Genomic DNA, 17,818 nt, shown 5'->3' with positions numbered 1-17,818 from the left:
AGAAGCAGGCTCCATGCACCGGGAGCCCGACGTGGGATTCGATCCCGGGTCTCCAGGATCGCGCCCCGGGCCAAAGGCAGGCGCCAAACCGCTGCGCCACCCAGGGATCCCTCCTAAGGTTTTTAGGTATCCATTTTTCAGAGTTGTGTTATGTGTTAGGTACACATATCATCCCCCCCATTCAAGATTTTTATTTGTGTTACTGAGATTAATATGGAAATGTACATTTGTTCCATCATCCCAGAGGTAGAAGTCTTATTCCAAAAGTTTTAAGATATATTACCAGTAAATTTTCATTTACTTCTGGATATTTTCTGATTTTGATTGTGACCTTTTCTTTAATTCATGTTATTTAGAAATGTCTTCTTTCTAAGCATATGTAGCTTTTTCAGTTACCTTTCTGTATTAAAAGTATCCTATCTTTCTGGTGTATTGAACCTTTTATCTTCACAAATGTCTGTCTTCATCTCTAGGACTATTTCTATTTGGCTGTTTTTTGGCCTTAAAATCTACTTTATCTAATATTAATGTAGTTTTGTCATCTGTCTTTAATGTTTGTTTTTGCTTTTTATTCTTTCAGCCTATGTACCCTTATGTTTTAAAAATGTATTACAAAAAGTTATATAGTTGAGTTATATTTTTTCTCTTAAATTTCTCACTTACTTGAAGCCTTAATCTGTAGAATTACTGATATGTATCTAAGTCTGTTGTTTTCCATTTTCCTATTTGTTGTTTCATCTTATCTCCCTGTTTATCTTCTTTTAATTGGAATTCTCAATGAAGGCATGATCAAATGAGGGGGTGCTGAGATGATTTTTGCCCCGCACCCCCTTACCCCCGGTTACATTTGGCAAGATGTGAAGACCTTTTGTTTTTCATTGCTTCTGGTGCTACTGACCTTTAATGAGTAGACTAGAAACATTGTTAAATATCCTACAATGTACAAGATAGGTCCCTGGCCCTATCCAAATTGAATTTATCTGGTTTAAAGTGTCAGTAGTACAAAGTTTGAGAAACCGTTTTTTAGAGTGTTTTGAGTAATGTAAAATTTCCCACTCTTTTAGGGTTCTTTAAGGGTTATCCTATAGAAAGTTTCAGCAAACTTTTATTTTGAAGAGTCAGATAAGTAAGTATTTATCTTTTCCTTTTTCTTTACCTCTGGCAACCCGTAATTTTTAAAATGTCTTCATAGTTTTACTGTTTCCAGAATGTCATATAATTGGAATCCTACAGTATGTATCCCTTTGAAGAATGGCTTTCTTTCATTTAGTAATATGCACTTAAGGTTCCTTTATATTTTTTCATGGTATGATAACTCATTTCATTTTAGGCTGAGTAATAGTCAATTGTTGGGATATACCACAGTTTATCCATTCACTTAATGAAGTACATTGTGGTTGCTTCCAAGGTTTGCCAATTAATGAATAAAGATGCCTTTGGCACTCATGTACAGTTCTTTGTGTGGATGTAAGTTCAAGTAATTTGGGTAAATATCAAGGAGCACTGTAGGCTGGACTGTAAGATTAATAAATTAGAGTTCCTATTGCTTCATATTTTCACCAACATTTGGTGTTGTCCGTGTTTGGATTTGGGCCACCTTAATAGATTTGGAATAATATCTCATTGTTTCAGTTTGCAGTTCCCTAATTACATATGATGTTGCACAATCTTTTCATATGCTTATATGCCGTTTATGTATCTTCTTTGGTGGGATGTCTTAAGATCTTTGGGCCAGGTTTTAATTCAGTATTTCTTACTGTTGAATTTGACTTTGTATATTTTTATTAGCAGTCCTTTATCTAGCTCAGTCTTTTTCAAATATTTCCTCCCAGGCTATGACTTATCTTCTCATTCTCTTGGCAAATTTTTCATAGAGCAGAGGTTTTAAATTTTAATGAAGTCTAACTTACCAATTACTATTTTTTTTTCATGGATCTTGCCTTTGGTGTTGTATCTAAAAAGTTATTGCTATATCAGAGGAATTTGATAGTTTTGCATTTTACATTTATGTGGATAATCTATTTGAGCTAAATTTTGTGATGGGTATGTCTGCCTACATCCACTCTTTTTTTTGTTTTGTGTGTGTGTTATTTTTTGCGTATGCTCCTGTACCAAAGATCAGTTGACTATATTTGTTTCAGTCTGTATGTGGACTCTATTCTGTTCCACTGATCTATTTGTCTATTATTTTGCCAATATCACATTTTGTAAAAAAAAAAAAAAAAAAAAAAAAAAAAAAGATTTATTTAGGAGTGCCTGGGTACCTTAGTCAGTTAAGCATCTGCCTTTGGCTCAGGTCATGCTATCTAGCTCCCCATCAGGGTCCCTTGCTCAGTGGGGAATCTGCTTCTCCCTCTCCCTTTGCCCATCTCCCTGCTCATCTTATGCTCTCTCTTTCAAATAAATAAGATTTTATTTATTTATTTGAGAGAGAGAGAATGCACATGAGTGGGAGGAGGAAGAGAGGGAGAGAATATCAAGCAGACTCCCTGCAGAGTGTGTAGCCCAATGTGCAGCTTGACATCATGACCTGAGCCAAAACCAAGAGTCAGTTGCTTATCTGACTGAGCCACCAGGTGCCCCAGTATCACACCAAATACTATTCTTTTATAATAAATCTCAAAGTCAGCTAGCATCAGTTTTCTGACTTTGTGCTAATGCAATATTGTATCAGCTATTCTGGGTCTTTTGTCGATATCCACAAAAAATTATTTTTGGGGATCATATTGAATCTATAATCAAGTTGGGAAGAATTTACATATTGACAGCATGAGTCTTCCCATCCATGAACATAGAATAATATCTTTCCATTTATTTAGTTCTTCGATTTTTTTTTTAATCAGAGTTTAGTAATTTTCCTCATATTAAAAAAGGACATATTTTGTTAAGTTTAGAGCTATTTAATTTGGGTGATACTAATGTAAATGGTCTTTTAAAATTCAAATTTCATTTATTTCGTTGCTGATATATAGGAAAGTGATGGGCTTTTTTGTATATTAACTTTGTATCCTGCAACCTTGCTATAATTGCTTATCAGTTCCAGAAGAATTTTTTTAAATTGGATCTTCTTCACAGACCATCATGTCATCTGCAGAGAAAGTTTTATTTCTTCCTTCTGAATTTATATGCCTTTTATTTTTTTGTCTTACTATATTAGCTAAGATTTCTCTCTATGATGTTGAGAAGGAGTGGTGAGATGGGACATTCTTGTTTGCTCTTGATCTTAGAAAATTTCTATTTTATTATCACTAAATATGATGTTAGCTATAGTTTTTTTTTTTTTTTTAGCAAGTTGAGAAAATTCCTCACCATACCTAGTTTGTTGAGTTTTTAAAATTATGAATGGGTGTTGGATTTTGTCAGATGCTTTTTCTGTGTCTATTGATAGGATCATGTGATTTTTTTTTTTTTTTGCTTTAGTCTATTCATGTAATCACATTAATTTTTTTTTTTTTTTGATGTTGCACTAGCCCTACATGCCTAGAATAAATTCTACTTGGTCATGTGTATAAATCTTTTTATACATTGTTGGATTCAATTTGCTAATTTTTTTTTTAAAAAAGATTTTACTTATTCATGAGAGAGAGAGAGAGAGAGAGAGAGAGAGGCAGAGACACAGGCAGAGGGAGAAGCAGGCTCTGTGCAGGGAGCCCAACGTGTGGGACTTGATCCCGGGTCTCCAGGATCAGGCCCTGGGCTGAAGACGGCCTTAAACTGCTGAGCCACTGGGACTGCCCCAATTTGCTAATATTTTATTGAGGAGTTTTGCATTTGTATTAATTTTTAAGCTCTTAAGAGATAACATTCTTAGCCTGGGGCCATACAAAACAAGACTGCAGACCAAATTTGGCTCATGAGTTCTAGTTTGTCAACCTCTTTCCTAGAGATTACAGTATGCATTCTTGACTTACCAAAGTGTTATATTCATTGATACTTTCAGCCTTTTCCCATGTAGTGCAAGGGCTCTGTAAGACTGGTAATTCTACATTTACTGACTTATATATCATTTCTTTATGTATTTTAAGTCTATATATATTAAAAAAAAAAACCCAGATACTATTTCATGCAGTCAGTATTCAATTAGAATTATGTACATATTTCCAGTTTTCATTTATCTTTATTTTTGTATTGTCCACATTTAAAATAATTTTCCTTGTGTATGAAAGACTCTTTCACCATTTCTTTTATTGTGTATCATCTTATGGGATGATTTTGTTTATCTGAAAATGTCTTTATTTTACCAATATTCTTGAAAAGGTTTTTTTTTTTTTTTCTATATTCATAGAGTGTTAGTTTGGAAGTTATTTTCTTTTAGCACTGTAAAGGTATTATTATGTGTGTTCTGGCTTTCATTGTTAAAGTCATTTGATGCTTATTTTCAAGGCCCTTTGTTTCTTTTCCTGGCTGATCTTACAATCTTCCCCTTTTCTTTAATAAAATGTTAAGATGATGTTCTCAGATGTGGATTATTTAATGAGATGTATGCAGATTTCTTTTTATTTACGTGCTTTTGGTTTTCGTAGGAAGTTGGCAACCTTTTTTTTTGGCAGGTATTGCTTCTGTACTATTCTTTCTTTCTGGGACTCCAATGGGCATATTGGTTAGAATGACGTTTTTATTCTCTGTATTTCTTTCCTTTTTTGTATTTTTCTTATTTAATTTTATTTAAATTCAAGTTGGTTAACATGTAGTGTTGGTTTCAGGAGTAGAATTTAGTGAATCATCACTTACATGTAACACCTAGTGCTCATCCCAACAAGTGCTGTCCTTAATTCCCATCACCCACTTAGTACATTCCCTGCCACCTCCCTTCCAGCAACCCTCAGTTCTCTGTATTTAAGGGTCTTCTTGTGGGTTGCCTGCCTCTCTGTTTGTATCTTATTTTTCCTTCTCCTATGTTCATCTGTTTTGTTTCTTAAATTCCACATATGCATGACATCATGAATACTGTCTTTCTCTGATGACTTATTTCATTTGCATAATATACTCTAATTCCGTCCGTGTTATAACAAATGACATTTTATTTTTTTGATAGCTGAGTAATACTCTATCACACACATATGTATGTATGTACACACACATACACATATGTTGATGGACATTTGGACTCATTCTATAATTTGGCTATTGTTGATAGCATTGCTGTAAACATTGGGGTGCATATTTCCCTTTGAATCAGCATTTTTATATCCTTTGAATAAATACCTAGTGCAATTTCTGGGTCAGGGTAATTTTATTTGTAACTTTTTGAGGAACCTCTACATTGTTTCCCAGAGTGACTGCACTGGTTTGCATTCCCACCAACAGTGTAAGAGGGTTCCCTTTTCTTTACATCTTCACCAATACTGGTTGTTTCCTAAGTTATTAATTTTAGTCATTCTCACAGGTGTGAGATGGTGTCTGATTGTGGTTTTGATTTGTTTTATATTTCCGTGATGATGATGATTGATGTTGAGTGTCTTTCTATGTGTCTGTTAGCCATCTGGATGTCTTCTTTGGAAAAGTGTCTATTCGTGTCTTTTGCCCATTTCTTAATTGGATTATTTGCTTTTTGGGTGTTAATTTGGTAAGTTTTTTATAGATTTTGGACACTAACCCTTTATCAGATATGTCATTTGCAAATAACTTCTCTCATTCCATTAGTTGCCTTTTAGTTTTGTTGATTGTTTTCTTTGCTGTGCAGAGGTTTTTTATCTTGATGAAGTCCCAGTAGTTCATTTTTGCTTTGTTTCCCATGCCTCCAGAGATGTGCCTAATAAAAAGTTGCTGTTACCAAGGTCAGGGAGATTGATGCCTGCTTTTCCTCTAGGATTTTGATGATTTCCTGTTTTACATTTAGATCTTTCATCCATTTTTAATTTATTTTTGTTACAGTGACAGAAAGTGGTCCAGTTTCATTCTTCTACATGTCCCTGTCCAGTTTTCCCAACACCATTTGTTGAAGAGATTTTCTTTTTCTCTATTGGATATTTTTTTAAAATAGTTTTTTAAGATTTATTTATTTGAGAGAGAGAGAGAGCCATTGCCATGCACACAGAAATGTTCACAGAGGGAGAGGGAGGAGAGAAGCAGAATCTTCACTGAGCATGGAGCCCGAAGCAGGTCTTGATCCCATTACCCAGTAGGTCATGACCTGAGCTAAAACCAAGAGTCAGATGCTCAACTGACTAAGCCACCTGCCTAGGTGGCTCCATTGAATATCCCTCCATTGAATATTCTTTCTTGCTTTGTTGAAGGTTATTTGGCCACATAGTTGTGGGTCTTCCTTTTTTGTATTTTTTTATTCTTGTTTCTCTTTCTGCTTCAGCTTGAACATATTCTTTTAACTTATCTTCTTAAGCTATGTCCTATCTAGGTTGTTATGCTTGCTCATTGAGTTTTTATTTTTGGTTATGGAATTTTTCAGCTTTAGAGTTTCCATTGGTTTCTTTTTAGGTTTTCTAATTCTCTCACAAAATTCTCAACCTTGTTTTCTATTACCTTGTACACAATAATAAAGAAAATTTCTGTTAGAATTGCTAATAACTCTAATAGTGAGGCCCTTTTGTATCTGTTGTCTTTTGCTTCTTGTGATTTTAATTCATGTTGCCTTTATTTTCCCATGGATTTGAATTTTAAAAGTAAAAAAAAAAATTGGGTCACATTTATTTGTAAAATTGTTTTTTAAAGCAAGTTTCAGCCTCTTCTAATATCCATCTAGATTATTCTTGTTAGGAATAATAAGGGTAAACCTTTAAAGTCTGTATTCAAAATGAAGTGGGTGTTCACCAGGGCTTCTCTACTCCTTGCTGGTCTAATCTGTGTGTCTTTGAATTTGAAGACTGTCAGAAGGCATCCCATCTTCTAACCACCTCTCTGGAACTGGCAGATGCCTCTAGGGGAAGAGTGGTCTCAAATGCCAGTCTCATCTTTCTGCATCCACATCTTCTCCTGTTCCTATTTCAGTAAATATTTATTCTCTTGTTGGTTTTCCAGTGTCTTCAAGCAGATTATTAAAATATGTATCCAACTTTTCTTGTCCAAAGCAGGAGGCTTGATCTAAATTAAGTTACCTTGTCTTCTCATACCAGAAGTGAAGACTATCTTCAGATTCCGTGGTGTAAGAGATTGATAATACATTTCCTGCATTGTTTAAGGTAGTTGGGGCTTTTGTTGTTAGCTAAAAACATCTTTATTTAATTAGCATAAAAGATATAAGTTCTATGTAAGCTTGAGTATAGAATTGTGGAACCACTTTTGAAGATCAGAGAAAAAATTATGTTTTATGATGCCTTTCTGTCCATGTTACTAGATATCTATTTGGAGGATACTATATTTTCCAAGATTATCTTTGATAAATTGATTACTACTGGACTGGAGAGAACTGAATATATGTGCAAAACACTTAAAAACAAATAAAATTCATTCTGAACTGGTAATACTTGTGCAAATGGGCATATAATTTTCTGTGATTCTGAAATATTCCTTGGATAAAAGTCTGAAAATGTTTGCAGATGCAAACCTGGAGTTTATAACTTTAAGTGAGAAGATACCAGAGGGCAATACACATACATTTGCAGTGGAACTAGAATTGGAGATGATGTTGTGAAAATTGATAATGGGAAACCTCATTAAAATGGAGTTGTGAAGTTTAGCAAGGGGAGCTCTCACACCCTACCACTCGTAGTTGATTGTAGACCTAAGAGAAAGAGATGTACTTGATCTTGCTCTTGGATACTGTATTATCACAACTAGAAGAAGAGACACTTTTTTTTTTTTAAGGTTAATAATGTGGTGGTGATTGGGAAATGGATACCCTACAGTTACTCCTGAAAAGTATTTGTAGTAGATTTTAGTGCTAAAAAGATTTAAATCCTTTTAACCCTGTTTTCCTAAAATATCCAGGTTGTAGTGAATTTTATTTGCATGGGAACTTCCATTTTAAAGTAGGAATTAGAATATTTACTGTCAACTGGAATAAAAATAAAAAATTCTTCATTTTATCTTGGAAATCTTTGTTTTGCTAGTAGTGGGACTGAGGGGTAGCTCTTTTTTTTTTTTTTAACATAATTTAAGCTTTTATTAAAATTAAAGCCTTATAATTTATAATGCCTTTTAGATGGTATTATTAGAAAGTATGAGATAAATTTATTGTTTCTATCTCTTAAAAATTAATTTGTATTGAAAAGAAGAATCAAAATTACATGCCAGTTTTATGATCCGATTAATTAACTCCTTGACAAGTGTATACTTCTGACAGGATAATGTTGTGGCAGCTGTTACAGACAGTGTACTGTTGCACATTTAACATGAGTAAGAAGTAAAGTTTTCTTGGAAAACTTTTTCCCTTCTATTAAAATGTGATTTGACAGAAAACCGAAGTAACTTCAATTTTAGTTGAAAAGTCTTAGGTGGTATGCAGACATTACATCAATTTATCAGAAATGGTATATTAAAAGAAAGATTGAGTAATTTGATGGTTGGTTTGTGTATGCTGAATATCTTGTAGTAGGAAAAGCTATTTCATGATGATCCATGACTAAGGAAGATGCAATTAGGAAAAAATACATATAATACATAGGTGGTCAGCATTTTTGTGTTGACTGATTTCTCATCTGAGTCTGCAGGGTGAGTACAGTTCACCTTGTGTCAAATAAAAGACCCTTTGTAGCATTAATCACAGACATAGTTACTTGCTGAAGGTCATCTTTGTGAAGATTATAATTTTCTCCAATCATTTGTCAAATTCTAAATGGCTTTTCCCCTGATTTCAGAGTATGGATTTTGTACTAAGATCCTTCTAGGAAATTTACCCTAGTAGCTTCAGGAAATGTCCATAGTTTGTCAATCTGGGGAGTACTTAAACTGGAAAAGTCAGTAACTCTAGTTAGGTTAATACTTGAAGATATGACGTTGACGGTCTCAGAAACTTAGAGTGGAAGTAAAGAAAATGTGTTAAGATATGATTCAATTTTTTTTTATAAACAATTTCAAAATCCGAAAATTTGGTTTTTAGAAATGAAAGATGAGTAAAAAGAAGGGATAAAAAGAATGTAACACTGAAGGAGTCTAACTCATCACTAAGTGTATTTCTCTGTGCAGGTATAATTTGGCATCCTGAGAGTCTGTCTTAGCAAGAAGGAAGTGGAAAATACCCTTGAAAAGAAAACTAAGACAAAAAAGGAAGCCGGACTTACTTTTACATGGTTAACTGCACATTAACCAATATGGACACCTTTCCCCCCATTTTTCCTCCTGGTGGAGACAGTGAGCTGACAGGTTCTCAATCCGAGTTCCAAAAAATGTTAATTGATGAAAGGCTACGATGTGAACATCATAAATCTAACTATCAGACTCTTAAAGCTGAACACACAAGGTAAATTTCTTAAATTTGGATATGAGGGGCTTTATTAAGAAAACTTTTTTTTGTTTGAATGTTTGCTCTGGAACATACAGTATAATTTTGTCTGCATTCTTTCGAAACTGTCATTTCGAAATATCATAAAATGTCATTTAACATTTTTTTAATACGGTGAAAATTTTGCTTTAAAATTACTATATTCACAACTAAACATGATCTTAAATGTGCTATGTATTTAGAAGTCTTTCTTTGAAAGTAGCAAGACATAGAAAATTAAATGTATTTAGGTGGCTAAGTGTGTTCCTCCCCAAGTAAAATTGTATAAATAAACTATAGTGTTAATAATTAAATTCTAAAAGAAAAGATGTGAATTTAATGGATATACGAAATTGGTCTTGTTCTGTGGTGTTGGTTGACTTTACATAAAGTAATGCAATTAGAAAGCAAAGAATACCCTTAAAATGGAATTCTTTTTTTAAAAATCAGATTGCAAGATGAGTACATAAAGTCACAAAATGAACTCAAGCGCCTGTTAAATGAAAAGCAAACTCACCAGGAAAAATTTCAGCTGCTGCTCCAAGAGCTAAGAGGGGAATTAGTAGAGAAAACTAAAGACTTAGAAGAAATGAAACTGCAGGTAAGAAAATGTATTTCAGTTAGTGCTATTGGGAAAAAATTTCCTCTGCTCTTCAGGATTCTTCTAAGATGGACTAAGAATCAAATTGACATGAGATAGATTAACAAGAGAAAATCAAATTTAGTTTAGAAAGTATGCAGAATCCACACAATTGTGAAATTCCAAAGATAGGCAACAGGAGGCTTATGTGATGTCCTGAGCTAAGGAGACAGACAAGGTCTGGGGGTATAAAGAGAAAGAAGATCATCAGCAGGATGGTGAGAGGAGATGTTTGGGAAACAAAGGTTGCCCTGTTAAGCAGATAAATTTGTTAGGTAAAGAGGAACCTCTGTTAATCGCGCTCTTCTTGGTATAGGCTCTCCTTTCCAATTAAATTTAGGCAGTTGAGGGGCAGGTAAAGAGCTTTTCCTAAATCTGCTTGGTTTTGATTGCTTGTAAGTGAAAATAATCTTTATGCCAAAGCAGCTCATCTTTGGGAGGCCTGCCTTTGCGCCATGATACACAAATAGTCAGATGTTGTTAAATTTGATGAATTCTGCCTATATTTCGAATGAGTGTTTTGCTGTATATCCAGTGGTATAATTTAATATTCTTTCAAATATTCTGGACTGTTAGCTACCATGTAGGGTTACGCCATGAAACCGTTGTTTCATGTAAATTTGCATTAAATTACTATTCTGATTTAAATATTACACTCTTCAGAATAATTGGGGGAAAGGCTGGTTTGAATTGATAAATATTCAGAGTTTAAAAAATACTGTTTTAAAGGAAGTTTTACTAATTCTCCTTTAAGTATTATAACAAACTGAGCTAAAAAAGACTGATGGACTTTTCTTGAAGTTTTATTTTTTATGAAAAAAGTTATTACTGAAGTATAGTTGATAAGACTGAGTTATTTTTGAGGGACTTTTTAAAAGACTATAAAAACAATATGTGCACATAATTTGTGTGTGCAGTGTAAGGTAAATGGAGTTTCTAAAGCAAAAAATAGTTGGTACTGTGAAGTACTAACTATAGTTTTCATTTATTTGCCTAAAAAGAAGACCAAAGCTAAACTTCCTGTAGCACCAAATTTATTATAAATTTAAAATTAGTAGATGCCAAGCAGTGATATTTTCCTGTATTCATTTAATCTCTAGGTGGCACCAGCTGTGTATTTCTTTTTATCTAGTGCTTGGTACAAATAATAAGGTATTTTTAATATTGAAGTCATAAGTTGGTAGAGTAAAAAGCTACCTTTCAAGTTAGCAAGTATGGCATATCACCCAATTCATGGATTCCTTTGATAGCAGCATTAGAAGTTGGTTATTTAGTATCTTCTTGAAATCTTCCATTATTGGGAACGCCACCGCTAAGCTTGAGTTGGAGCCTCTACTGAGTTGTTTTATTCCTAGGTGTAGTTAGGATAGTGAAACAAACAAAAACCTCAGAAATATGAGTTGAATAGGCAAATGTAATTTAAGACTATAGAATTGGTAAATTAATTTGTTTTGCAAATATTGAGAGGCCTATAGAAATGAGAATCTGTGAGCACTGAATACAAGGAATTCAAAATATTCTGCTATTGTAGATATAAACACTCTAGTCTTCTTAAGCTTACTGTTTATATGCCCTTGGTACAGAGAAGCATTTCTACATGTTACTCTGAAGAAACAGTAATTAATATCAGATAAAATTTACTTCAAGACAAAAAGAGTGTCACGTACAAAGGTCATTTTATAACAAAAAAAGGTCAGTTAACCAGTGAGATGATGACCGTCAGCAAACAGCTGTTTTTATGCCTTGGTTTTATTATGTGGTAAAGAGGATAAAAGTTGTTAACAGCAGTTTGTTGTGAGAACTAATGAAATAATGTGTATTTTTAGTACAGTGTCTGACACATAATAGATATTCATAAATTATGGCCATTTATTCTGTTTGAATGCAGGCTCTATAAGGGCAGGAGCTCTTTTCACTGTGTCTCCAGTGCTCAAGTGTATTTATGTTTGTATTTATATATTTTATAATATACTAGCAAATATTCAACAATGAATGACATGAATAAATAGAATAAATGAATGAACTGGAATTGTTCTGTTCATATATAATAGTGTTCTTACTTCATATGTACTTAAAACTTAAGCATCTTAGAGTTGATGATCCTCTCATTCTTTCATATCTGTGATGAGTTTCTTGTCTGCCAAAAATATATGTTGAACTTCTAATGCTCAGTACCTCAGAATGTGACCTTGTTTGAAAATAGTCTTTGCTGATGTAATTCATTAAGATGAGGTCATTCTGAAAGATCATGGGCCCTTAATCTACTGTGACTGGTGTCCTTCTAAGAAGAGAACAGACACAGACAGAAACACAGGGTAAGTGCCCTGTCATGGCAGAAGAGAGATCGAAGTGCTGCAGCTGCCCGGGAAGGATAAGGATCAGCAGCACTGCCAGGAACTAGGATGAGGTGAAGAAGCCTCCTGCCCTTCAGTTTTCAGAGGGAATGTGGCCTTGCTGACACCTTGATTTTGGACTTCAAGCCTCCATAACTATGAGACAATAAATTTTGTTGTTTTAAGATAGCCAGTTTGTGGTTTTTTGTTGTGGTAGCTCTAGGAAACTAATACACTGTCCAAAGCAGAATTCTTTTTTGGAACAATTGTGACACAGGGATCTTTATTTTCTGCTTCAGCGCTTTCAGTGGGAGAGAACCTAGTGAATGTTTAGGGTGATCCAGTTCCATTTATGGATTGGGGTATGTTAATTATTTTCCCTCTCTTGTTGAAATGAAATCATCCTTCCTGTTGCCTCTCTCTTGGTTCTTGGACTGTTCTTAGATCTACACAAAATAACTTTGGACATTTTTCCATGTGATAACTTCTCAAATGTTTGCTGACAAATATAATTTGGTAAAGTTTCTCTTTTTCAAGATAAACGTGACTGGTTTCTTCAAGGTATTTATCTGGCAAAAATACACTAAAATAAAGATCTATGTATTTATATACACATATTGAGTAATTTAGCTATTTGCTTTGTGGATGTTTGCAATTTGTACAAAATGCGAGCTGAATAAAAGAAATTCAACAAAGTAGAATCAACCAGAAATACTGTAATAAGTGTTTATGAAAGATGATTATTTTCAGAAAAGGCATGTAGTATCTTGTCTATCTGCAAAATCCCTTTTCTGAGCTAAGATTTAATATCCCTTTGGCTTTTTTATAGAAAAATGATATAAAAGATAGTCAATTAAAGAATATTTCTTTGTCACTTGTTGTAGTGAGTGGAAATAATAATAGTGCCTAACTTATAGGATGATTGTAAAGATAAAATGAGACAATGCATAGAACATGTTAGTACCGTGCTTTGATATAGAAAGTAGATAGAATGTTAGCTGTTGTTATTATATTATTGTTATGTACTATGTTAGCAAAACCTTTTTTAAAATAGAAGTTATTTGATAATATTTCTGTTCCAAATATTGAAACTTACTTTACTAAAAATTTATATGCTTTGTTTGTGTCAGGCAGTGGAATCTATATAACCCTGTATGTTTCCCATTTTATTTGGCAACTAAATTTATTATTTAGTTTGTTGTTATCTTTCTGAGAATCTCTGGCACAGCAATATCTACTTCTCAAAATATTCTTTGAAAAATAATGATCTATTTTATATTAACATGACATTGTTGGTATAATATAGTCTTAATATTGGTAATGAGTCGTAGACTGGTGTATGATAAAGCATTCTTTTAAGTTTCTTTTGAGACAAGTGGTGGCAGTATTCCATTAGAAGTCTAAGACACAGCATACTTTTTTCCTAAAATGGCATGGTGAAAATCCTCTAATTCTATGCCTTTGTGTACATGTGCTTTGGTGGGGGTTTGGGAGGGAAGGGAAATTTTTCTTATGTATGTGTGCTTGTTTTTTATAAGATTCTTAGGAGGTAACAAAAAAATCAGAGACGTTATAGATTACAAGACTCTTGGGTAGTTACCAGCTTCAGTGTTCTTTTCTCCTTTGTGTAGATTTATATTTCCATTGGTACTATTTTCCTTCTGGCTTAGGGACTTTAACATTTCTAACAGGGAGATCTAGGAGAAATTTTTTCAGCTTTTATATGTCTAAAAATAATTGATTTTAAAAAAATAAAAATAATTGATTTTAAAGATAGTTTTGCTGAGTATTAATTTCTGGGTTGACTGTTTTCCCCCCTAGTACTTTTAAAGATGTTGCTCTTCTGTCTTCTCACTTATGTTGTTTTACATAAGAAATTTGCTGCCATCCTTATCTTTGTTCTTTATACACAGGGAGTCTTCTTTTCATGGCTGCCCTTAAGATTTTCTTTTTATTGCTGATGATGAGCGGTTTGGTTGACATGACTTTGTACTTAAATATTTATGGTGCTTAGTGTGTATTCGATCTGTGGGTTTGCAGTTTTCACTACATTTAGAAAAGTTTTGGATGTGACTTGCGAAAATATTTTTTCTGCCTCCTCTCTGATCTCCTGTGGGGATTCCGTTATTAGGCCACTTAAACTTCTCCCATAGCTGACTGGTATGCAGTTTATTTATTTTCAGTCTTTTTTGTCTCCTTGTTGCATTTTGGATAGATTCTGTTATCATGTCTTCAAGTTCACTGATGTTTTTTTTCTTCAGTATCTAATCTTTCATTAATCCCGTATAGTGTATATTTTTCATCTCAGAAATTGTAGTTTTTACTTTTGAAATCTAATGTAGGTCTTTTTCATAAGTTGTTTATATCTACTTAACATGTTCAGTATTTTCTCTAGCTTTTGGAACAAACGGAATTCAGTTCTAAGAACTATTTTAATGTCTTTGCTAATTCTAACATCTATCTCACTTCTGTGTTGGTTTTGGTTGATTGAATTTCTTTTCTTATTGTGGGTAGTATTTTCCTGCTTCTTTGCATGCCTGATAAATTTTTATTGGATGCTAGACATTGTAAATTTTGTTTTGAGTGCTAGATATTTTTGTATTCTGATAAATATTCTTGAGCTTTGTTCTGGGACAGTTATTTGGAAGCAGTTTCATCTTTCTGGGTCTTTTAAGATTTGTTAAGTGAGAGCAGATTAGTGGTTAGTGCTCATTATTTGCTACTGCTGAGAACCTTCTGAGTACTCATTGAAATGAAGATTTTCAGTCTGGCTTTTGGGAAAAGGAACTATTCATAGCTCTGTGTGAGCTCAGATTACTCATCCATCCAATTCTTTCAGGTTGTTCTTTTCCTGGCCTTATTTAAATATTTTCCTTACATGCATGTGCTGATTGGGGCACTCTTCTGAATGAGCCAAAAGAGACCTTTTGCAGATCTTTATAATTTTGTTTCTGTTCCACCCTCTTTTTTGCTACCCTCTCTTATGATTCTAACCACACTGCTCTCCTGGATTTGTAGTTCTGTTTAGGTCATAGAGTCCATCAGACTGCCTGGATATCTCTTTCTGTGCATGGCCTGGAAGCATTCTCAAAGCTAGCTAGCTTTGTTGTTTGTCTCTCAGGGATCTTTTTTGCTTTATTATGCCCAGTGTCTTGAAAACTGATTTTTGTTTATTCTTTTGTTTTAGGCAGGAAAATCTGGTCTCTCTTATGCCATCTGTTGGAAGTAGAAGCACTTTTATTTCTAATTAACCTTTAATTACAGAAATCTGAAACAAGTAGATTTTGTAGAGTGGGTGGTTGGGTTGCATCCTCAGATACCCAGCACCAGTAATTCCAATAATTACCATCTCTCAGCCAGTCTTGTTTTATCTTCTCACATTGCTGCTCTGTTCTTCAACCCCTCTGGATTATTTTGAAGCAAATCATATTATCTCAACTCTAGTATTTTAGTATATATCACTGTTAAATACCAAAGCAATCTCTCCTTTAAAAGCATAGCCACAATACCATTATCATACCTAAAAGTACTTATTTTCTTATGTCTTTTAATATTGCATCTTTGTTCACATTTCCCTACTTTTCCCACAATTTTGCTTAAAGTTGGCTTGTTTGAAATGGGATCCAAGTAAGATTTATGTATTACTCTTTTTTTTTTTTTTTAATTTTTATTTATTTATGATAGTCACACAGAGAGAGAGAGGCAGAGACATAGGCAGAGGGAGAAGCAGGCTCCATGCACCGGGAGCCCGACGTGGGACTCGATTCCGGGTCTCCAGGATCATGCCCTGGGCCAAAGGCAGGTTCTAAACCGCTGCACCACCCAGGGATCCCGATTTATGTATTACTCTTTACCTTTTAACCACCACCCCTCCTCAGTTTGGACTCTTGATACTATCACCCAGACTCTTGACATCATAAACCAGATCATAACAAGAGCTTTCTTTCTGATTTCCCAACTACATTCATTGTCTATTTCTTCCACAGTCAGCAGTTTTCTCCCACCAAAGGTTTTGATCCATCTTGCTTCTTCCTAAAATGGAGATATGGTGATGCCATTCTTAAGCTTGAATACTTTCAGTGAATAAACAAGGTACAGAAAAATGTGTATAGTATGCCTTTCTGTATGTAAAAACTAAAAGTGGTGTGGTATATATGCTTATATATTTGTATATTGTTTCAAGAGGGACCCAAAAGATGGTTCCATGTTTGGTTCCTAAGAGAGAGACTGGATGGCTGAAAGAAGACGACTTAGTTTTTCAATATTTTTTTGTTTGAGTTATTTATGTAATTCTATTTATTTCATTATAAGTAAAAAAAAATTACTGAATACTGAGCAAGTTATGAGTAGGGACTTGATATTTAGGAATCTTCTAATTGTAGCTCCCACCTCTTTCCATTTTGTTCCTGGCCAGGAGGTAGCTATCCTAGGTGGCATTTAGAAATGTTTCAGCATGGCCTTGATTGTCATATATCTAGAAAGCATCAGTGCTCAAGGATCCAGAGTTCTAAATTATCTATAGTACTTCAGGCAGTTCAGTCCAAAATGCCTTTAGCTTACCTGTGAGGATAATTTTTCTCCCCAGGGAATTTAAAAATGTCATCCATTTTTAAGTTTCTTGTTTAGTTTTCCCATTCCTTTGATGTGCTATTTCTATACTTAATATCTTTTCTGATGGTCTTTAACTGTCTGGTAAGCCTATATTGGTTACTTTTATAGTTATTTGTGTATATGTTTTATTTTTCATATGAGAATTTGAACTTCTTATGGGGCAAGAAATGCTTCCTCTAAGTTTTTGTGATCTTTAGAAAGTTAGACTTTGTGTATGCTTCAGTTTCTGTGAAAAGGGGATGATAATATAGCTGAGGGTCATTGCAGAGATTAAGTTAATGCATGGAAGGTATTTACAGTATGTTACATAGATTATATAGTATGTTGCAGAATGCTTTGTATGTAGTTAGTATTCATTGAAGTTTTTGAACTGGAGTATTGATAAGTAAATGAATGAGTTAAACAAATTATTCTTCATTTTCAGAGGTAATGTAAATACAAACTAGGTTTCCATTTGTTTTATAGCCAGTATTTGATAATTGAGTGATCCTATGTGCCAGGCAGTAGTGTGAGGTGTTGGGGACACACCCTGGTGAATAAAGACTGTTTGCTTTTCAGGAGCTTTCGTAAGTACTTCATCACTTATTGAAATATGAGTTCTATAAGAGAGCATAACAGGGAGGAGCCTTGGGTAGAGTAAAAGCCTTTTCTGATTGAAAATAAGTCTGAAGAATTCTCTGTGGGGTACTCAATTTTTACACCTTTATTTTGATTACTTTAGAAAATATACTATTAGCCATTATCTTAAACATGGTAACCTTAGCTGTCAACACAGTTATTCCTAACAGTCACAATAATAATAATCAGTGCTTATCTTTGCTTCCTGTTAATGGATTTTTTTGACATCTCTGAGAGCCT

At 33.9% G+C, this 17,818-nt stretch overlaps 1 protein-coding gene across 7 annotated transcripts in view; it reads left to right on the top strand.

Annotated features, from left to right (window-relative positions):
* Positions 1–17,818, top strand: part of CEP83 (centrosomal protein 83) — a 122,743-nt gene that overhangs the window by 34,527 nt on the left and 70,398 nt on the right. For 6 of the 7 annotated variants that reach the window (XR_011994908.1, XM_072724583.1, XM_072724581.1 and 3 more), the window contains 2 exons: positions 9,082–9,355; positions 9,827–9,977. Coding sequence is in view for 5 of the 7 variants with exons in the window: in XM_072724583.1 (XP_072580684.1) it covers positions 9,183–9,355; positions 9,827–9,977 (324 nt within the window). In the remaining 2 variants the exon portion in view is untranslated. Of the gene's footprint in view, positions 1–9,081; positions 9,356–9,826; positions 9,978–16,389; positions 16,442–17,425; positions 17,527–17,818 lie in introns of those variants that run through there. The other variant, XM_025992232.2, reaches the window with a different exon arrangement.

This window comes from Vulpes vulpes, chromosome 10 (genome assembly GCF_048418805.1).
Source record: "Vulpes vulpes isolate BD-2025 chromosome 10, VulVul3, whole genome shotgun sequence".
NCBI lineage: Eukaryota > Metazoa > Chordata > Mammalia > Carnivora > Canidae > Vulpes > Vulpes vulpes.
The sequence above is the reverse complement of the archived record's forward strand: the minus strand, read 5'-3'. Positions and strand labels throughout refer to the sequence as shown.